General features: G+C 46.4%; 1 protein-coding gene across 1 annotated transcript; it reads left to right on the top strand.

Moving 5' to 3' along the window:
* The first annotated feature begins 9702 nt into the window (after nt 1–9702).
* On the top strand, nt 9703–17500 carry LOC309376218 (C-X-C motif chemokine 17-like). The gene is made up of 4 exons (XM_081922491.1): nt 9703–9984; nt 13260–13331; nt 15492–15572; nt 17303–17500. The coding sequence occupies exons 1-4, from the start codon at nt 9912–9914 to the stop codon at nt 17416–17418; spliced, it is 342 nt and encodes a 113-aa protein (XP_081778617.1). The 5' UTR covers nt 9703–9911; the 3' UTR covers nt 17419–17500.
* The last annotated feature ends 5989 nt before the right edge of the window (nt 17501–23489 follow it).

Genomic DNA, 23489 nt, shown 5'->3' with positions numbered 1-23489 from the left:
CTCCACTGGCAGGCTTCTTCCTCAGACAACTGAAAATTCAGCTGTTGTTTATAGGCAGAAGTCATCTTATAAAACATGGCCTCAGACTAGAGAAGAACCAGACAGAGGTCTGTCTGTCTGTCTGTCTGTCTGACTATCTAAGATATAACTCTACAACAGACCCAGACGGGGTTTAAATTATTATGCTTGGCAGTCTAAGCTGACAAGAGCTATTGATTAAATTGATTAAACTGGCCCTTTCATTTAGCAGGTCAAAAAGGGAGAATTTTGACATGTGTACAGCAGAGATCACCTTGCCAACAAAGGTCTGTATAGTTCAAGCTATGGTTTTCCCAGTAGTGATGTATGGAAGTGAGAGCTGGACCATAAAGAAGGCTGATTGCCAAAGAATTGATGCTTTTGAATTATGGTGCTGGAGGAGACTGTTGAGAGTCCCATGGACTGCAAGAAGATCAAACCTCTCCATTCTTAAGGAAATCAACCCTGAGTGCTCACTGGAAGGACAGATCCTGAAGCTGAGGCTCCAATACTTTGGCCACCTCATGAGAAGAGAAGACTCCCTGGAAAGGACCCTGACGTTGGGAAAGATGGAGGGCACAAGGAGAAGGGAACGACAGAGGACGAGATGGTTGGACAGTGTTCTCGAAGCTACCAACATGAGTTTGACTGAACTGCAGGAGGCAGTGGAAGACAGGAGTGCCTGGTGTGCTCTGGTCCATGGGGTCACGAAGAGTCGGACACAACTAAACAACTCAACAACAACAACAACAGCCAGGATGGGGAACGTGCAGCCTTCCAGATGTTGGCGGACTCCATCTTCCATCATCCCCCACTATTAAGCCCTGCTGGCTGGGGCTGATGGGAGCTGGAGTCCAACATCTGTATAAAAAATATTTTTATTTGATTTTACAAGTACAGAGTTATAACAATAGAAAAAAAACATATCCATATTTGGAGATGTTTGGAGATTTCCCACCTTCATGGGTCCTATTATAAACCACTTCAACTGCATATTATTTCATCATCCAACTTTTATGTCTTTCCTTTTTATTCATAATATCTTCTACATTACAAGTGTTATTGCAATCCTGCTAAGGTTTCCATCTGCTTACAGTGGTCTCTCAAGTAAATTATAATTTTCTCCCCATTCTTTATTGAAGTTTTGGTCTCCTTGGTTCCTGAGCTTTCTGGTCAGTTTTGCCATTTCAGAATAGTCCAACAGCTTAGTTTGCCATTCTTCTCTGATAGAGACTTTATCTTCTTTCCATCTCTGGGCTAGTAACATCTGTCTGGCTGTCATCACATACATGAAAAGTCTTTTCTGCTCCTTTGGGATCTCGGTACCTACAATTCCTAATAAAAAAACTTCTGGGTTTTGTTTTTTACAAAAGTTATTTTAAACATTTTTTTCAGTTCATTATATATCATTTCCCAAAAGGCCTTTATTACCATACATGACCACCAAAAGGCACCTACTTTTTCTTTACACTTCCAGCAGATATTTGTGCTTGTCTCAGACATTTTTGCTAACTTTCTAGGAGTCAAATACCACCGGTACACCATTTTCATACAATTTTCTTTCAGCGTACAACATGCCAAGTACGATTCTATGGTTCTACCTCTGCCCTGCGCCCTTGTCGGTTGCGTAAAGAGGGGAATTTCAGCAAATGCTACTTATTGGGGGGGGGAGAGGAGAAAAGCTGGACCTGCTGAAATTTCCTCCTCTGCTCAAAGTGTTTGGAGAGCTCCAGGATTCCCCCTGATCTCTGGCTTCCCCAGGCATCCCCAAACTCAGCCCTCCAGATGTTTTGGGACTACAATTCCCATCATCCCTGACTGCTGGTCCTGTTAGCTAGGGATGATGGGAGTTGTAGTCCCCAAACATCTGTAGGGCCGAGTTTGGGGGTGCCTAGCTTAGACACACGGTCCTGAACTTCCCTCTTCATCTTAGAAACCTGTTTTTTCTTTGCCACAGCTCCCCATCACTGCATGTGAGTGGACCAGTCAAGGCTTAAAACCAGGGTGGGGAACCTCAGGCTCAGGCCGTGGTGTCATGGCCTGGGGTTGAGGGGCAGGGGTCAAAGACCCCTTACTATTTCCGCAGCCGGGTCCCTTTCTCCAGAGTCCTAGGTCAGCAATGTCTAGGCAACACGATGGCCATGTACATACGCAATAGACAATCTTTTATAGAATTCCTTCAAACCATAACAAAGTCCAAAATGAAATCTTTAGTCTCAAAGTCTCTGAAAATCTTTAAATGATGCGAGGTACCAGACTTTGTACGATGAAAGACAAGCTGTGGAGCTTTGTGTATTCAGCAAATATGATGTCCAACACTGAACAGTGATTCTGGATATTGACTACTGTTTCGTAGAATTCTTCGTCGGCGTGGTGGGAGGATATAGAATTGCTTCATAAACCCATCTCATTTCGAATAAATGTATGTAAATGAAAATATAAAATGCTGTGTAGTCACACCATCTCCAGAGTCCTAGGGCCACCCAATCAGCATGAATGGGGAGCTTTTTAGCCCCTGTGAAGGAGTCTCTTCCCCCATTTTGTCGACTGGAGCCAATCTGAGGGGAAGGAGGTGAGACTGCTGCTGAGGACGGGCTCCTAGAGTCACTCTGGAGAAGGAGTGCAAGAGCAACACTCAGGATCCATCCTCCAACCGCCTAGAGACCGATATGGGAGAGACATGTTTTGTTGCAGCTGGGGCAGAAGAAGGCGTCCAGTTGTGCAGCTGCAGATGCACCCCAGCGTTTCTTCTCTCTGTGCTCCTCCCAGAGGTCATTCCTCCTCTGGTCACTGCTACAAACATATCCACAATGAGCTTTGCTCTAAGTGACTCACCACTTATTCTTAAAACAGGGCGGTTAGGGGGTGCAGATATAGATGTTGTGTATTGAGTCAAAGGATTTTATATCTGTATTATTATTGTCTGTATTTGCATTAGGGTAAAGTAACTGCCTTTTGGTTCCAGAGGGTACAGCTACTATTGGTTCATTTAAGCTGCTGTATTTGGATCCTCTGTCTTATTGGTCTCCCCCAAAAGGCAGGACTGTGATTGCCTGATATTGTTCCCTCCAAAATGTATCCTTTCTAGCTAGTTCCCTGTCCCTATAAATGTAGCTCTCCCCTCCTCAGGTCTCAGTCTTGTTTGCTTTAATAAAGTGTTACTAGAGAACTGTCTCCAGCATATTGTGTCAAGAGAGCTGAAATCACAAACCCCACGTCACAACAATAGACGCACAGAATCATAAAAATGTCGGGTTGCAATGCAATGCAAGAATATTGGGCACGCAATGCAAGAATATTGGACATGAACATATTTAAATGTTAGAAAACTGGGCTCCGCGTCGGTGGCTTGGTTGGTGTGAAAGTGAAGAGCCTTTGGCTGAAAAAAGCTGATGACAACTGCTGTGGGCTGCAAGCCAGATGAAGGAAACTGATCTCCAAGCACTCCACTCTCTCCCTAACTGTTACTCATTAGATCTGTCAACCATCCTGTATCTCTGAAACGGTGTGTCTAGACCGGTGGAATCTGAACTTGGCGTGGCAGGTATTCCTTACTAGGCTGGTATTGAATGTTGCTGCTCTGTGGGTCCCCCGTAGAGAGAGCGGGAGACACAGGCCAGGTAAGGCGATCGTTTCCTTGGAAGTTGGCACAGAACAGGGTATTGCCTTACCCAATCCCAACGTTGCTTACTAGCTTTTCATTAACAGCTCGGAGCGTTTTATGACCTTTTGGAGAATAGCTAGAAAGCTGCCGCTCCTTTTTGCCAATATTACAGGAGTGACGCACTCGTGATTCTTCAGAGAGAGAGGTGGCGATTGCCGGTGCAATGGCACCATGAAATCTGACCGCAGAAACAAGGAGGCAAATTCCAAAGTGTGGCAAGGCGACCCAAGACTTTATAGCTACACCCTTCCTAATGTCACGGACACACCTAGCATTTTAAGGACATTTGTGTCCCTCCAAATAGTTTGTTAAGGGCGTGGGGGAATTGTAGTTTGGTGAGGGGTGAGCTACGGTCCTCAAGATTCTTGAGTGTGGGATGTCATGTAGATGGTGTGGCTGTGACCTTTGGCTATAATGCAAAAAAGAACTTTTGACCCATGTAAACATCATGGCTTTAATACCAAGGCAGTTTTCCCCCGCTGATTGCTGAACATCCAGTCTGATGAAGAGTTCTTTTGGTCTCAAAAGCTCTTGGTCTCTTTCAAATTAAGGGTGGCCGTTTAACCCTTTGCCATGGGTGCCAGTTTAATTTACGACTTAGAAACGTAGAATCGGAACCTCAGCGGCTCGAATACTTGTGGCCAAGAGATGGAAAGATCACAAGGCTCCAAAAATAACAGATTGGCAAATCAAATTACAGGAATTGGTGGAGACAGCTCAATTGACTAGTAAACTCAGAGGAAACTCAAAGCAAAAATTTGTGGGGAAATGGGATGGTTATAGAAGATATGTTCAAAAATACAATAATAGTTTTGACTCTGTGCTAGCATTCAAGTGATAAAGGAACTAAAAGGAGGTGGATAGCAATTAAGGATTTATTATGTTTTCAGAATGTATTAGAAAAATATAGAAAGGTTTATTGTTTTGTGTACATTCAAATGTAAGATAAAATATATGCAATGGGACTTGACAGGAAGTCAAAGCTGAAGAAAAGATTTTGGAAGATAAAAGGGGGGAAAATATTTACTTTCATTATTATCATTTTGTGTGCAGGTGTGGGTGTGTGGGTGTCTGCACATATGTGTGTTGTTGTATGCAATGTTTGGGAGGAAATAAGACGGTAAATAACAAATAACAAACTAAATATTGATGTATGTAATTTTTATTTCTTAATTATATTTAGTGGTAGTATGGCCGTATTGTTTTTTGTAACATAAAATCATTCAATAAAAAAAATTTTTTTAAGGAAAAAAAAGAAATGTAGAACGATAGTTTGAAGGGACCCATGGATCATTCCTGCAATGTAGGAATCCCAAGAAGTCTTCCTTCCTTGGCTTGGTGTATTAGGTGGGTTCCTCTTCGAGAAAACCTGATTTATTTAGCATACAAAGGATTGGAAAATAGCAGACCAGGAGATGATGGCATTACCTCTTCTGTGAAATAGGTGGTATCACTCTTTGTCCCTGCCCAGCCACACCACTGCTCAGAATCTGGTGGCTACGTAGAATTGTGATAATCTTGGCTTTATTGTGATTAATAAAGAGCAAGTTCCTAGACCTCATTGATACATAGATGACAAAGGCCTAGAACAATAAAAGTACCTGGGAGAGTTGAAAGGGACGACAAGGGTCATCTAGTCCTACCCCCTGCAATGCAGGAATGTTTCACCCCACCATGGGGTTCAAATGCACGATCCTAAGATTGCATGCACAACTGAGCTATCTGATGGGGGCATTTGCAATATTCCAAGAACCTGACAATCGTTTTAGTAGGCCTAATATAGAAATAGACAAGGCATAGTTGTGGTTTTGCTAATTCCTGCTTTCTGGAAATGGCAGAAACACTGACCCATCTACACATAGTTTCCAAGTCCATTCTAGACCTATAACTCTATGAATAGCAGAAAAACATTTCTGGGTTAGTTTGAAAACACAAGCAAAGACGTTTCCTATGTATTGCCTTTGATGTTAGGTTGCCACGAAGTGGCTACATTTGGAACTGCAGCCTCCCAAATCACCTTGCATTAGATTATGGCATCTTGGCAGGTAAGATTGTTATTTTAAAAAGGGGAAGAAAGAAACTGAATGTTGCGAAACCTGATGTTTTGTTTCCACAGCAAAGGAACAGGACTCCAAGGTACCAGGAAGAGGAAATAATAAAAATTAAAACTGTCATGTCACACACAATTACTTGGAAAGAAGCTTCACGTTAATGAAGGGAAATTGCTTCAAAGTAAACAGGAGCGTTGGGCTGAATCATGCACAGATTATGAGAAAGGTCATGAACTTTGGGGCAAAAGGCCAGGAACTACCCACAATGCATTTCTAAGGCTGAGTGCACACCATAGATTTAAAGCACGTTTAAATCTGATTATACATTATACCCCTTCTCCCTCCCTCCCCAAAAAAGAATCACGGGAACTATAGTTTGCTAAGGATGCTGGGACTTGTGGCTTTGGGAGGGGTAAACTACAGATCCCAGGATTCTTTAGGAGGGGGGAAATTAGATAGTCTGCACATCTGATAAGATCCGATTCAGTGGGTATATCAGATTTTCGTAAGGCATAGCTGCAGAACGATGAGAAAAGCTCTCAGACGCAGAGGAATTGATTGGTGCACAATACAATCAAAATAAGGGTCAAGTGAAAATATGGGAAAGCCCGTAATCTAAACTCCATGTAAGTTTTGTGCAAGCAAATCTGCCCAATTCATCACCCTTCATCACCCCTGACCATTGGCCATGCTGGCTGGGGCTGATGGGAGATGGAGTCCAAGAATCATGGAATCGTAAAATTGGAAAGGACCCCAAGGATCATCTAGTCCAGCCCCCTACAATGTAGGAACATTGTCAAACTACAACTCCCATCACCCCTGACCATTGACCATGCTGGCTGATGGGAGTTGAAATCAGACAACATGGGGGGAGCAGCGCTTCCCCGCCCCTTCATGGGAAAATAGTGAGAGTACAACTGGATTCTATAGCAAGGGTGGGAAGATGAATAGATATCCTGGGAGCAGCTGGGTGCTCTTTTAGTTAAGCATCCGATTCCATCATTATAAGCCTCAAAATTCTATAGCATGTCAAAATTAACAATCACGCCATTCTTCTGCTTGTTTGGGCAGGCTTTCTCTCCCACGAAACAGGATGTTTTGTCCTCAAAGAGGATCTCTAACAAAACAATAATAATCCCCATACCAGGAAACTGGCCCGGGGATGAGTGCCTTCAAAGTCTTGTTGACACTGGTGGGGCATCGTGCTTGGCTGGTTTGCCAGATGGGCACCAAAAGGGAAGGGGGGAATATGTGAGTCCCAGCCAGGGGACGGATCTGCAGCTGAGATCCAGTCAGGTCCTGCTTCCAAGCATTTGGTTGGCCGCTGTAAGAACAGGCTGCTGGACTTAGATAGGCCACTAGCCGGATCCATCAGCCAGGAACTTCGTAGGTTCTTAATTACCCAATCAGCTTCTTGCCCTGGGAAGGGGCACCATCTTGCCCTCTGCCTCGGACAGCAAAACAACTCAGCTCAGACTATTGGCTTGTCAACTTGCAACCTGAACGCTCCACCTGCACCTCTACATTTCCAGCTGTGGTGAGATATGACAGCGGCCACTTCCCTGCCTGTCCTCCCGCCCCAGTCTTTTTCTCTACCCCCTCCCTCTTTGCTATAGCAGGATTTCTAGATAGGCTGCCCAAGCGGGGAGGAGGAGGAGAATGAAAGGACTGGGATAGCGAGTGAGGAAGCAGCAACACACAAAGTTGTCTTTCCCAGCCTCCTCCTCCTCCTCTTTATTATTTTCTTCAAAATAATAATCTGTTATACTATACTATGATGTTGTTACACGCTAGCCCCGTCTCTGGGCGGTGCGAGATCTCAGGGGTTCCAGGCCAGGGTTCATGGTTCCTTTTGGGAATAAGGCACAGAGGAGACTGTAGTGTCTTTAGGATATATGGTTTATTTACCCGTATGTACCATCTGAACCTGCGTTGGAGGGGTTCACAGCACCAACACCCCCAAAAGGTCTTTGTTCTCCTATAACTGCAGCCTTGGATTCAAGCAGAAACCAAAATCTTGCTCTCAAGCATTGCTCTGACTCTCTCCAGCTTGCTCCTTTTCCTATCACCGGCAAACTCTAAACTCTGCTTTGTCCTTCTAACTAACTGCAAGCTAGAGGAGGGGCCCAGGTGCGTAAAGGGGAGGGGCAGTGGGGCAGTGGCCCGGGGCACAAAATTCTGAAAGGGTGCAACCAGGTGCAACAGCTGTTTGCCTTGCCCTCGGACTGGCCAAGCTGGGAGGTGGTGGAGCAGCCAAACTGAGAATGTGCACAGCCACAGCCACCACCAGAAGATGTGCCAGCAGCTATGTGCCTCGCGGGCTCTGCACACACACCCAACACGTGCCTCCACCTCAGCTGCCTGGTCCACCAGGGGCTGTAACACTTGCTCTGCCCCAGGCACAAGCAACCCATGCTACACCACTGAAGGGCCCTCACACGGAGTCTCTTCACTTTGTTCTCCTCAATGGCCCATCAACCAGGATATCACCTCATAAAATCATAGACTCAGTGGAGATTGCACATTACTGCTGACTGTGGCCCTACTCTGGGATAATTCTGCCGTCTGCCCTCTGTTTTGCTTCCATATAGAAATGTCACTCTCCAACTGCAGATCCTCCAAGTCTCCCTATTTTTCAGGGACGTCCCTGATTCAGAGAAGCCGTCCCAGTTTCTGATTTGATCCTGGAATGTCCCGCTTTTCCTTAGGGTATCCCTATTTTCATCAGAGAAATGTTGGAGGGTATGGGTTTTTCCAACCCCTGAGCCGTCTGAAGGCAATCCTGTATAGGGAAGTTTTTGAAATGTTTTATTATGTTTTTGTATGTGTCAGAGGCTGCCCAGAGTGGCTGGGGCAACCCAGTGAGATGTGTGGGGTATAAAGAGTAAAAATTATCATTACGGAACGGGACCTCCCTCTTTTCATCGGAGAAATGTTGGAGGGTATGCAATTGGTTTCTATCAATCATGTCAAACCAGCCAATCCACTCTTAAACTACAGCCCCATCCCTGAATTTTGAAGGGTGGCTGAGCTCCTTTTTGTGTACTGAAAGTGCAAATAAGGTTACTTGGCCTTTCAATGCAGACTGAACTGAATGGCTTGCCCATCCATACTTGGGACTTGCCGCAGGGCATCCGCCTCAAGTGCTTCCCCCCCCCCCACAGTACATTTTTATTGATGTTACACAAATAATAATACAAACACATAAAAAAGGTTCAATTATATAACTAACACATGTTATCCCCAAATCAAACAAAGACAAGAAGAGAACAAAAAAACCCCCAATATTTTAGGCTCTACCGAGCCTTGGACTTTCCTCCACCCCTTTGGTAAGTGTCGAATCGATTCTATAATCACGTATTTTATCTTTAGTCTTACATAATAACCTCTTACTGTTAGAATTAATCCAGCCCCGCCAGTGACCTACATATTGGTTCCAATATACGTCCAATATTTATTCCAATTGTTGTGAAATTTCTGTTTGCCTCAAGTGCTTTTTGCCTGGCTGGAATATGTCCTTGAATGCCTCTTGGTGGAATGGGGGGGTGTATGTTTGGAAACCTCTTCGTTCCTGAAGTATAGTCCCTTGTACAAAGCAAAGACTCACATTTCTTGCCCTGCCCATTTTTCCTTTTGGCCCCACCTGTTGGCCCCAGGTGAGGGTGGGGGTCGGCCTTGGACTGGGGGGGAGAGAGAAAGGTACCCTCCCCTCTTCTTTTGTATTTTTATCCTCTGATAGCTTTGCTTTCGTTCGAAAAATTCCCTGAGCTGAAACTCGAAGCCCAAAAGTCCGGGAAGTAATATGATCTACTCTTTTTTATTTGTGTCTGTCGCTCTGATCTGAATTTGGCAAGCCACGCTATTTGCCAACTGCCAGGTACAAAAGCTGTATGTGTATACAGGTTGAGGGGAGATTTCCCTCTTCACAAAATATGCATCTCGAAACTTCCAGGAGCTTTTGAAAGCTGCTCTCTCCAAATAAACAAATGTGTTACAGGAGAGCGTTTCTGCTCTGGTGATTCAGGGCCTGCCCCGAAATAATCCCTTTCTTCCCCAACTCTTCCCATAAATGACATCAAGCACAAAGGGAGTTGACTCAAAAAGCGGCGCAAGCGGAGAGATTCCCTCATCGCTACAAATTTGTGCCTTGCAGACTTTCGCAGACGCTGCTCTTTGCCATGGGCCGATTCCTAGCTTTGACTCTCCTGCTCCTGTCGCTCAGCATCCTTTGTTGCATGGCCAAGGATAAAGGTGAGAGGGGAGGATGGAAACTGGGAGGCGGAGGAATCGTCACTTTGATTCTGCCTGGGCACTGAGGTCCAGTTCTGAGGGCCTTCTGGCGGTTCCCTCACTGCGAGAAGCTAAGTTACAGGGAACCAGGCAGAAGGCCTTCTCGGTAGTGGCACCCGCCCTGTGGAACGCCCTCCCACCAGATGTCAAAGAGAAAAATAACTACCAAACTTTTAGAAGACATCTGAAGGCAGCCCTGTTTAGGGAAGCTTTTAATGTTTAATAGGTTATTGTATTTTAGTGTTTTGTTGGAAGCTGCCCAGAGTAGCTGGGGAAACCCAGCCAGATGGGCGGGGTATAAATAATAAATTATTATTATTATTATTATTATTATTATTATTATTATTATTATTCCCCCTTTGGTGGGTGCAGGTGAACTGCGGAACCCGCTGCCACAGGACGCAGCGACGGCCACCAATTTGGATGGCTTCGGAAAAGGATTGGACAGATTTGTGGAGGAGAAGTCTGCTGGTGGCTACTAGCCATGATGGCTGTGCTCTGTCTCCACAGCTGGAGGCAGTAATGCAGGGGCGGATCCTGGTAATAGGCCGCCCTGTGCGAGGCCATTTGATGCCCTCCCTCCAGCCCTCTGTGGCACCGGCTTAAGCCAGGCTTTGAGAAGGAGGCATGAGGTTCTGGCAAGGTCCTAGAGCCCTCCTACCTCTTTCCCCAAACCCAGTAAGGGCTTTGATTGCCTGTCTTTGGGAAGGAGGCAGGAGCCCTTACTGGGCTTGGAGAAGGCACCTTCCTTGGCTGCATGCCAGGTGTGATGGCACCGTTTGCGCTGCTGTAAATCTGCCTCTGTAGTAATGCTCCTGAATGCCAGTTGCTGGGAGGAGCAGCAGGGGGAGAGTATTTTTGTGTTTGGCTCCTGCTTGTCGGATTCCCACAGAGCATCTGGGAACAGGATGCTGGGCTAGGTGGGCCATTGGCCTGATCCTGCAGGAACCAGTGGCATAGCGTGGGTTGCCAGTACCCCGGGCCGCATGGAGGGAGGAAAATGGATGGAGTACACATGTGTATTCAGCTGTGTCACAAAGGAGATTGCAGCCACAGAGATAAGAAAAGAAGAGTCATTCCATTGTCTAGGGAGGTCGCTTCTTGGTTCTCATGGAAAGGGGTCAGCATGGCGCAGAACATCCTGCTTTGCCAGCCAAAGGTGCCAGGCTCAATCCCTTGCCCTTCCCAGCTCAGGGTGGTCCTGGGTTGGGAGGGCTTGAGGTTTGCCGCTGCTGGAGAAACGCTGTTAGAATAAACTAGCCTTCCCCAGTCTAGGGCTCTCCATGTAGAATCACAGAGTTTCCACTTCACGGGCGAGTTGGGATTCAAACCCAGATCCTAGTCTGACATTCCAACTGTTACACCACACTAGCTGAAAGGCACATACCAGCTAGGGAAAAACAGTCAAGGAAGGCACTGAGCAGGACCAGTAAGGGGCATGGTCTGGCGAAATGTAATAACCAAGGAGAATTCTGGGGGCCGGATAGAGATGTCTGGGGGCCGCATTAGGCCGCCAAGCCACCCCACTCATGATATATGAGGTGGAAAGATAAGAAACAAGTTTCCCGTCCCCTTCTCCCTCAGGACCATCCTTCAATGGCCACCTGTCATGGATGCTTTAGTTGAGATTCCTGCATTGCAGAGGGTTGGACTAGATGACCCCTGGGACCCTTTCCGATTCTATGATTCTTCTCCCCTCTCCAGACACCTGCGCCCCTCCCAAAACCTTTCCAGAGGGTGGTGGGCTCCTTCTCAATGAGGAATGAAACAGGAGCGGGCAGAGACTGCTGCGAGAGGGAAGAGTCACTCAGAATATTTTAATTGTTTTAATGTTTTAATATTGTATTTTAATCTTGTTCTTAAGTTGTATTCATTCAACTTGTTTTTATTATTGGCTGTTAGCCGACCTGAGCCCGGCCTTGGCTGGGGAGGGCAGGGTATAAATAAAAAATTATTATTATTATTATTATTATTATTATTATTATTATTATTATTATTATTAGGTCTTGGGACGCAAGGAAGTTCATGGCAGCAAAAAATCCCCCATCTTCTTTCCTCCAGCATCATTCAGGAGAGGACCATGATTCTCCAGAGTGGCTTTGCAGAGGGCACAATGGGGAGAAGCAGGCGGAAACCTATCCTTCTGTGTCTTGAAATCTACCGTATTTTTCGCTCTATAAGACGCACCAGACCACAAGATGCACCTAGTTTTTGGAGGAGGAAAACAAGAAAAAAAATATTCTGAATCTCAGAAGCCAGAACAGCAAGAGGGATCGCTGCGCAGTGAAAGCAACAATCCCTCTTGCTGTTCTGGCTTCTGGGATAGCTGCACAGCCTGCATTCGCTCCATAAGACGCACACACATTCTCCCTTACTTTTTAGGAGGGAAAAAGTGAGTCTTAGAGAGCAAAAAATACGGTAACTTGTTGCTCCATATAAATAACCCGCCCTTGTTCTCAGAGTAGCTGTCTTGCTGTTCGGAGTTGTGGTAGGAATTTTGAGGTCTTAGATATATGGTAATGTTCATAAGCGTACCAACCAGGAACGTACATAGATCAGCACAGGAAGACCGACCTGGAACCATTTTGATTCCTCAACTGAGCAAATGTTTTCTCTGCAAGGTCAAAGTGGGAAACCTCCCCATTGTCTTTTCCTTCACAAATCTTGTCTTAAGGGTATGTCTGTGTTTGAATAGGGTGTGAGCCTGTGACATGGCCCAGGAACTAAGCATTTATCATTACAAAAGACTGGCCAGGCTCCCCAGGAAATCCAATCAAGTAACCTGCCAGACAGGAGACAAACAAGGACAGGAGAAAAACAACATTCAAATTTCTGTTTTAGACCTCCTTTTCTGTGATGTAGGTGGGATGTATCTGAGGGGTGGTCTTAGGTTACACCCCTTCTGTGATGTATATATGATGTTTCTGGGGGTGGTCTTGATCTACAGGGTGGCAATTTCAAAAGTCTTTATACGGCCTTGCACACCATTGTTCTGGGTCCTCCTCATCTCCTGCGTGTGAGGGGAGCACCCTGTTGCAACAGATCAATAAAGATCAAGCTTACTAGCTGCTTTGCTTCTCAATATTCTCTGTTTGGCCTCTGTTATTCTCTCCTACCAATAGGGAACCTATGTAAGGATTCTATATGGGCTCTTGGATACCCCATAAGGGAAAAGGGCAATTTTTGTTTACAACAGAGTTCACCCAATTGACCGTCTTTCCCCTTTTCTCTGCCAGGTAGAAGATTCCGTTCAGGCCACAAGAGGGGAGAGCCAGCCCACGAGGGCCACCAACCCTGCAGTTGTTCCGGTGAGTCTCTTTCTTGCACCACCAACCCTGACAGTTGAGAATATGGAAACTCTCTACCCCAAGTTCCGCTTTCGGTTTCCTCTGCAACAGCTGGTCTGGCCTGTTTGTTGCTGAAGTGTGGCATTCAAAAATGATCTGACCTGTAACCTCTTGCAGAAATCACTCAGGCTCGTCGCTTGGTTTGAGAGCTCCACAAACCAAACCCAAGTCCCCCCACTGTAATCGGACTCTGAAATTTCCCAGTGTGAAAAAATGGAGATGGATGATGGTCATCGTTCGTTAATTAAGAACAATTAATGTTGACGGTTAATAATGCAGCAAGACGCCGCCTAACGCCAAATTAGGCTTCGAAGAGGTCTTATTAAAAAAAAACCAACCAATTACGCAAGCATTTAAATATAAAGCACCCATAATTAAAATGCACAGACAATCCCATTAAAAATTAAAATGTGAGCATCTGTAGTTAAAATATGTAATGAAGCAAACCGATGCAGTAATTAAAGCAGGGAATTCCTGCTGGAGATGTGAAGGAAATGTCTGCGTGAAAAGCTGGTGAATTATACTGGAGGTTTTCTCGTCATTAATGAGTGAGGCTGGGACTCAGCATGGCCTCCTGTGGATTAACTCAGAACATAACGGTGGAACCTCATCTATGGAGAATGGGGGAAACTGTGTGACTAATCTATGGCCCTCCAGATGTCATTTATGGCCCTCCAGCTCCTATCATCCCTGACCATTGGGCATGCTGGCTGGGGCTGATGGGAGTTGAAGAACATCTGGAGAAACATCCCTGGCTCACTCCCACAATGGAGAACTGGAAGAGGATGGGACAGCGGAGGAGGAATTGCATGTGGTTTGGCTCGCTTTCACGAGACATCTCTGCAGTCAACACCCCTAACATAGGAACCTAAGAGCCAATGGCCTATTTAGTCCAATATCCTTCTTCTCACGCCCAGAGGCCTATGTGAAACCCTCAGTCAGGACCCAAGCACAAGACCACCCTCGCCTCTCGTGGTTTCCGGCAACTCATATTCAGAAGTGTTGCTGGTTCCAACTGTGGAAGCAGAGCCGAGCCACAAGGACCAGTAGCCATTGTCTGCCCTCTCCCTGAATTTGTCCAGCCCTCCTTTAAAGCCATCTAAGTTGGTGGCTCAGGGACGTGGGTGGCGCTGTGGGTTAAACCACTGTGCTGCTTGGGCTTGCCGATCAGAAGGTTGGCAGTTCGAATCCCTGCGACGGGGTGAGCTCCCGTTGCTCAGTCCCAGCTCCTGCCAACCTAACTGTTCGAAAGCACACAGTGCAAGTAGATAAATAGGTACCGCTCTGGCGGGAAGGTAAATGGTGTTTCCGTGGATTGCTCTGGTTTCGCCAGAAGCAGCTTAGTCATGCTGGCCACATGACCCTAAACGGCCTCAGTCCAGTATACCTGAAGGAGCATCTCCACCCCCATTGTTCTGCCCGGACACTGAGGTCCAGTGCTGAGTGCCTTCTGGTGGTTCCCTCACTGCAAGAAGCCCAGTTACAGGGAACCAGGCAGAGGGCCTTCTCGGTAGTGGCACACGCCCTGTGGAACACCCTCCCACCAGATGTCAAAGAGAAAAACAGCTACCGCACTTTTAGAAGACATCTGAAGGCAGTTCTGTTCAGGGAAGCTTTTAATGTTTAATAGGTTTTTGTATTTTAATATAATGTTTGAAGCTCCCCAGAGTGCCTGGGGAAACCCAGCCAGATGGGCAGGGTATAAAGAATAAATTATTATTATTATGACCCGAAAAAACTTTCTGCGGAAGTGGACAAACGCTTACTCCCTCGGCCTGTAAAGCAAGATGAGCGTTGCAACCCCAGAGTCGTTCACGACTGGACTTAATTGTCAGGGATCCCTTTACCTTTACCTTTTAAGTTGGTGGCTAGGATTGCATCCTGTGGCAAGGAGTTCTACAGTTTAACAATGTGCATACAGTTTCTTTGGATGTCCACAAGTTCTAGGGTTAGGAGCACTCTGCGATATTCTGCTCGCGTGCCCTAACCCTTTCTGCTTATGAGGGGTGGGGTGGGGAGGACCATAAAATCACTCCTCCATCCCAAATCTTGCATTTGCCTCTTCCCGCTGCCAGTTACCATACCTAATTACTCATCCTTTGTTGGCTTATGTCGTTTTAGACCTGCGTGGGCCCCGGAATCCAAAGAAACATGGACGGCTGTGTCCTTGCGATGGCATCCTTACCGGTTTGTCTCTGCCAGGTAACAAAATACTTTTAGACAGGGCTGGTGGTGGAGATAAGATGAATGGGAAACATTTATCCTCCCTCCCCCCCAAAAAAGACTTTAAAGGGGAGGAGAGATAATTGATTGTGTATCCTATGCAACTAGAATCTCATTGATGGGAAGGAGAGAGTTGTAGTCAACACCTGGGTCCCCTAACCAGATCAGTTTCAACTCTGTATGGTTTGTGTTTGTATCTCCTATTTGTGGCCCTGTAAGCTTAAATTGGGGTGTGGGTGGCGCTGTGGGTTAAACCACAGAGTCTAGGACTTGCCGATCAGAAGGTTGGCAGTTCGAATCCCCGTGACGGGGTGAGCTCCTGTTGCTCGGTCCCTGCTCCTGCCAACCTAGCAGTTCGAAAGCACGTCAAAGTGCAAGTAGATAAATAGGTACCACTCCAGCGGGAAGGTAAATGGTGTTTCCGTGCGCTGCTCTGGTTCGCCAGAAGCGGCTTAGTCATGCTGGCCACATGACCCGGAAGCTGTACGCCGGCTCCCTTGGCCAATAAAGCGAGATGAGCACCGCAACCCCAGAGTCGGTCATGACTGGACCTAATGGTCAGGGGTCCCTTTGCCTTTAAGCTTAAATCAGCCATGCCTAACCATTGGGGAAGGGTTGTAGCTCCAAGTTAGAGCATCTGCTTTGAATGCAGAAGGTCCCAGGTTCAATCCAGGGCTGGGAGCGACCTTGTTGTGAATGAGCTTTATATCACCCCTGTAAAAAGTGTTTGTTCTACAGATCAAAGCGACTGAGAGCATACATTGGGCAGGGGCAAAACTAGGCTTTATTTCACCTGGGTCAAAGACCCAGTTTGGCACACTGACCCCAAGCGCATTTGTGTAAACACACACACACACACACACACACACACACAGAGAGAGAGAGAGAGAGAGGCTGGGAGCCTCGAGGGCGCCCCTCTGGAGGCTTCATGGGGGGACGACCAGCTAGCCCCCTCCCCTAGCTACAGCACTGCATCAGGTAAGGTGATCTTGCAAGTCAACTGCTCCCGAATTGTTAAGGGATTAATATACGAATAGTAACACCTTGATTTTGTCCCAGTAGCAATTCAGCAATTCAGATCTCTGAGCAGAGGTGTTTTATGCGGGGGGGTGCCCCGTACACACTTCCACTTGCCTATAAGACAAGTGTCTGAGTGGTTTTTCCCCTTGATCCAGGGAAAACCTGCTCTTTACAACCCGAATTGCCATTTGCTCCCGTTGAGCACTAAAGAGTGGTTTCCCCCCCGGAGGAAAGCAGTGGGACAAGAGGAAGTTTGGATCAACCCAGGGTCTCAGCAGCATTCTGCGCTAGCTGCAGTGTCCAGATCAAATGCAAGGGAAGCCCCACACAGAGCGCATAGCAGTTGAAGTGGGGTAACCTGTGTAAAAGGGGCAGGAACATAGGAATGTGCCTTATACTGACCGCTGGTCTATCTAGCTCAGTGTTTCTCAAAATTGGGTCTCCAGCTGTTTTGGGGGGGACTACAACTCCCATCATCCCTAGCTAGCAGGACCAGTGGTCAGGGATGGGAATTGTAGTCCAAAAACTACAGCTCCCCAGGTTTCCAGAGAGGGGTCATTCCCAACCCTCCTTGCAGATGCCAGATGTTGAACTGAGCAGCTGAATTATGCAAAGCAGATGCTTGATCACTTAGCAAGAGCATCAGAAGGGAAGATATAAACTGCCCCCCCCTTCTTCTTTTTTTGCAGAACAGCACCATCGCCACCACCGTGGCCTGGCCAAGCGGCATTTGCACCAGAGAAGGCGTCGGTGCCAGGCGTTTGTGAATAAGTGCCACATGATGCGGGTGGCCATACCCTTGTAGCTTTCTCTTTTTTTAACGTAAAATTTTATTAGTTTTTTAACATATCATTTTCAACAGTAATTAAACATACTTTTACATCTTATTCAATTTTTTTGACTTCCATCAGTCCTGTCTGATAATTTTCCAATCTAATCTCTTAGTATGCATTTCATATTTTCCCAGTGTGGTGTAGTGGTTAAGAGCGGTAGTCTCGTAATCTGGGGAACCGGGTTCGCATCTCCGCTCCTCCATATGCAGCTGCTGGGTGACCTTGGGCCAGTCACACTTCTCTGAAGTCTCTCAGCCCCACTCACCTCACAGAGTGTTTGTTGTGGGGGAGGAAGGGAAAGGAGAATGTTAGCCGCTTTGAGACTCCTGAAGGGGAGTGAAAGGCGGGATATCAAATCCAAACTACTCCTCCTCCTCCTCTTCTTCTTCTTCTTCTTCTTCTTCTTCCATTTCCAACTCATAACCAATATCTCTATTTTTTTCTACTCTGAAACACTTCGTATATTTCTCCTCACAAAACGTCTTGTAGTCCTACTAGCGTAATTTGTTGGTTACAATTGCTCTTCAAATAATTCATATACTTCTTCCAATCTTCTGTAAATCTCTGGTCCCGCAGGTTTCGATTCCTTCCTGTCATTTTGTCCAACTCTGCATAGTCCATTAATTTCGTCTGCCATTCTTCTTTCGTCGGAATTTCTTCTTGCTTCCATTTCTGGGCTAACAATACTCTTGCCGCTGTTGTTGCATATAAGAACAGTTTGACATCTTGTCTATTAATGTCTTGGCTTATAATACCAAGTAAAAATGCTTCTGGGTTTTTTAAGAATGTATATTTGAAGTATGAAATTCCCTTGTAGCTTTCTCTGCCCTGACAAGCACACAGCTTAATTCTTTGTGTTAACCATAAAACAAATCCCTCTTCGGTACTGGCTGTCTTTACTTTGTTCGTTTCCCCACAACGGTCCTGCGAGGTAGGTGAGGCTGAGAGGCAGCGACCGGCCTATGTTTACCCAGGGAGCTTCATAGCCAAGAAGGGGATTGAACCCTGGTCTTGCAGGTCCTAATCCAACACACCAACCACTACCATACCCTCCAAGTATCCTGATTCCCCAGGGACGGGTTCGTGAATTACAGAAGCCATCCCAGTTTCTGATTTGATCCCAAAATGTCCTGGTTTTCCCCTTTTCCTCTCCTAACCACAGGGCCTTATTTTGGTTTGATGAGGCCCTCAGCTACTGAAGGTAATTGGGCCCTTTTATATGTCCAGCTGTCCTTTGTCAACAACAAATTGTTGCTGGTTTTTGTGTTGAATACAGTCATACCTCAGGTTGAATTAGCTTCAAGTTAAGTATTTTTGGGTTGCGCTCCGCGGCGACCCAGGAGTAACGGAGTGCGTTACTTCCGGGTCTCGCCGCTCGCGCATGCACAGACGGTCAAAATGATGTCACGCGCATGTGCGACCCGCGCACGTGCAGACACAGATTGCGTTCGCTTCAGGATGCGAACGGGGCTCCATAATGAATCCCGTTCGCATCCAGAGGTACCACTGTATATGCTATAAGGTAATTTATGGACCTAATAGGTATCTAAAGCCATTTGCACATGTTGCCATGCAACCAATCCATGCAGAATGTAGGCACCCTATACATAGAAATGAGCAAACTAGTGATATTTTAGGGAGCAGAGTAGCAGGTGGGGCCCATGACTTACATCATAGGAGCCTACACAACACAAAACACTGTTGCTGTATGTAGGTTTTATTTTATTTGTTTTTTATCTTATATTTTGGAAATGGACATCCAGTTTTATTTTCCTTTTAAAAAATTTGGGGGCCCCAAGAGAGTGTGGCCCTAAGCTGTAGGGCTTGTTTAGCTTATACATAAATTTGGAACTGCCTCCACATCTTGGAGAGCAATTTAAAGTGGCAGAAAGATCAGACCACCCAGCTCCTGTCCCTTTTGGAAGCAAGAGTCTTTGCTGTGTGTTTGTGTGTGTGTGTGTGTGCATGTGTGCATGTGGAGGCACAAAAACAGAGACCTGTTTATATTGAAAATAAAATACCTGCACCAAATGAAGGAACAGAGAGGACTAGTCACTACTGCAGTGCTGGCGTGGCAGAGGTAAGGCGGCAGCCGGCGGCACAGTGGCGGAAGGCAGAGGCCGGGCACCTGTTGAGAAAATTTTGTGGCTGCTTATGCCCCCAGGGCCCTCTGGAGTTGGTGCCAGTGGCTCGCAAGAAGCCCCGAAGCGGGGTCTGAGCACAGCACCTTTCTCTACGTACTTGTGATTCCCAGCAAATCAGTATGCAGACCATTTACTCTGACCCAGAAAGGCTTCCCTTCCGTGCTGCGTGGCAGACGTGTGTCATCCAAGGGGCAACATGATAAAATCTGGCAGCAAAGCATTTTGCGTTAAGGACAGCTCACAAATGATTAAAAGTTGTCCTCGGCCCACAAAAAAAGCAAAGGTTACAACTTAGGTTTGCAAACCACGACCACGTGACTTAACCACAGGAAATTGTGAAGTCGTAAAACAAGCTGCAAGCTTTAGGTGATTTTGTTGGTTGATTAACAGAATGGTGGGCAAAAAGAGGTACCGTATTTTTCGCTCTATAGGATGCACCGGACCATAGGAGGGGGAGAAAATTTTTTTTTTCTTGTTCTCCCCCTCTAAAACAAGGTGCGTTCAAGGTGCATTCACCCAAAGCCTCCAAAGTGCAGCAGGAGTTCCCGCTGCGCTCCGGAGGCTTCAGGCGGCTAGCTTGGAAGCCTGGAGAGCGAGAGGGGTCTGTGTGCACTGACCCCTCTCGCTCTCCGGGCTTCAGTGAGGGCAACCCGAAGCCTCTGGAGCGTGGCGGGAGTTCCCGCTGGGCTCCGGAAGCTTCAGGTTCCTTTCGACTTGCTCTTTGGGGCTATCAGGGGGAAGCACTGCTTTCCCCCACCTCCAGCCTCAAAGACCAGGTCGGGGAGCAGTGGCAAGGTTGCGCACAGCCTTGCCGCTGCCCCCCGAGCTTGCACCGCCAGCCTCAAAGATCCCTGAAGCCTTTGGAGCGCAGTGGGACCTCCTGCTGCGCTCCAAAGGCTTGAGGCTTCGGGGACAGCCTTTGTAGCCTCCGCAGGGCAGCGGGGTGAAGGCACCCCGCTGCCCTGCGGAGGCTTTGCGCAGCCATCCCCAAGCTAGAACAATGAGACGGAGCGCTCCGTAGCGCTCCTTTCTCCCTGTTCTGGCTTTGCGCTTAGCCGCGCAGCCTGTATTCACTCTATAGGACACACACACATTTCCCCTTAATTTTTGGAAAGTGCGTCCTATAGAGTGAAAAATACGGTAAACGTCAAACTCAGGCGTGGGTGACATGGAAACCTCTGGATGGTCACAGGCTACAACTCTCATCATCCCAACATATTGGTCATGACAGCAGGAGCTGAAGGGACTTGGGGATCCTGCAACATCCTGCTCTAGAGCCTAGAATTCTGAGGAAGCATCCTTTAAAAGTTGAGGAAGAGAGAGAGATTTGATAAAAATGTGAGCAATCTGTTTTTGGATCACTAATTTATATTTTAGGGAACAGTCAGAAGCTAATTCTCCTTCCTTGGCTGTGTGTTGCAGGGGGACCTAATCCCAATAAAATGGAATTGCTATAGCTCAGGAGATCTACTAATCAGGATAAAAGTTTAGGCCACATCCTGGACAGGATCACGCCCCTTCTGAAGGACCAGGTACACAGTCTAGGAATGATCCCAGGCTGGGCACTGTCTGTGAAGACAATGTTGACATCTGTTGCTTTTTGCCCGCTTAGGCTGGTTCAGCAGCTGTGGCCCTATCCAAAGATGGCATTGATTATGTCCAGGTTAGATTACTGCACTGTGCTCTACGTGGGGCTGCCCTTGAAGACTGTTCGTAAACTGAAAGTGGTACCTGTGTTTGGTGCAAAGATTACATGACACCTGTTCTGCATAGTCGTTCGTAGGCACTAATTTACATTAGACAAAACATGCGCATTAGGCAAAATTGCAGATAAAAATGCTGGAGACAATTTTAAGAAAAACATGAATTGCTGCAGAAATGCGTATAACTGAATTTAAGATTACAAAGGTGAGAAACCAAGAGAACCAAAACTAACAGATCCAGCCATACCTACACATTTCTTCCAAGTCTGGCTAAGCACAAAAAGGAAAAAAAACTTTAGCAATTGCTAGTGGGGATCAAGAAGAGGTGGCAAGAATACACAGAGGAACTATACCAGAAAGAAATGGATGTCTCGCAAACCCCAGGTAGTGGGGTTGCTGACCTTGAGCCAGACATCCTGGAGAGTGAAGTCAAATGGGCCTTAGAAAGCACTGCTAATAACAAGGCCAGTGGAAGTGATAATATTCTAGCTGAACTATTTAAAATTTTAAAAGATGATGCTGTTAAGGTGCTACACTCAGTATGCCAGCAAGTTTGGAAAACTCAGCATTGGCCAGAGGATTGGAGAAGATCAGTCTACATCCCAATCCCCAAGAAGGGCAGTGTCAAAGAATGCTCCAACTACCGCACAATTGCACTCATTTCACACGCTAGCAAGGTTATGCTTAAAATTCTACAAGGAAGGCTCAAACAGTATGTGGACCGAGAACTCCCAGAAGTGCAAGCTGGATTTAGAAGGGGCAGAGGAACCAGAGACCAAATTGCAAACATGCGCTGGATTATGGAGAAAGCTAGAGAGTTCCAGAAAGACATCGACTTCTGCTTCATTGACTATGCAAAAGCCTTTGACTGTGTTGACCACAGTTCTTAAAGAAATGGGAGTGCCTGATCACCTCATCTGTCTCCTGAGAAATCTCTATGTGGGACAAGAAGCTACAGTTAGAACTGGATATGGAACAACTGATTGGTTCAAAATTGGGAAAGGAGTACGGCAAGGCTGTATATTGTCTCCCTCCTTATTTAATTTATATGCAGAATCCATCATGCGAAATGCTGGGCTGGATGAATCCCAAGCTGGAATTAAGATCGCTGGAAGAAATATCAACAACCTCAGATATGCAGATGATACAACCTTGATGGCAGAAAGTGAAGAGGAATTAAAGAACCTTTTAATGAGGGTGAAAGAGGAGAGTGCAAAATATGGTCTGAAGCTCAACATCAAAAAAACGAAGATCATGGCCACTGGGCCCATCACCTCCTGGCAAATAGAAGGGGAAGAAATGGAGGCAGTGAGAGATTTTACTTTCTTGGGTACCATGATCACTGCAGATGGTGACAGCAGTCATGAAATTAAAAGACGTCTGCTCCTTGGGAGAAAGGCGATGGCAAACCTAGACAGTATCTTAAAAAGCAGAGACATCACCTTGCCAACAAAGGTCCATATAGTTAAAGCTATGGTTTTCCCAGTGGTGATGTATGGAAGTGAGAGCTGGACCATAAAGAAGGCTGATCGCCGAAGAATTGATGCTTTTGAATTATGGTGCTGGAGGAGACTCTTGAGAGTCCCATGGACTGCAAGAAGATCAAACGCATCCATTCTTAAGGAAATCAGCCCTGAGTGCTTACTGGAAGGACAGATCGTGAAGCTGAGACTCCAATACTTTGGCCACCTCATGAGAAGAGAAGACTCCCTGGAAAAGACCCTGATGTTGGGAAAGATGGAGGGCACAAGGAGAAGGGGACGGCAGAGGACGAGATGGTTGGATAGTGTTCTCGAAGCCACAAACATGAGTCTGACCAAACTGCAGGAGGCAGTGGAAGACAGGAGTGCCTGGCGTGCTCTGGTCCAGGGAGTCACGAAGAGTTGGACACGACTAATGACTAAACAACAACAACAGTGGGGATCTTGTTCACTTATTTTTTGCAATTGTAACTGTATATTTTTTTAATGTGCAATGTGCCCTGGATTTTGGCTCAGAGGAATCAGGGCAGCACATGTAAAGCATATGACTTCCCCCCCAAAGAACCCCGGAGGACTGTAATTTGTTAAGAATGCTGAAAATTAGAGCTCTGTGAGCGGAGACCCACAGTTCCCAGAATTCTTTGCAAACTGCCTTGTGTTTTTCAGATGAAGGCTAGTATGTAAATTTAATAAATAATAATAATAATGGGTCACG

This window comes from Podarcis melisellensis, assembly GCF_964234715.1.
Source record: "Podarcis melisellensis genome assembly, chromosome: 8".
In the NCBI taxonomy this organism is placed as follows: domain Eukaryota; kingdom Metazoa; phylum Chordata; class Lepidosauria; order Squamata; family Lacertidae; genus Podarcis; species Podarcis melisellensis.
The sequence above is the reverse complement of the archived record's forward strand: the minus strand, read 5'-3'. Positions and strand labels throughout refer to the sequence as shown.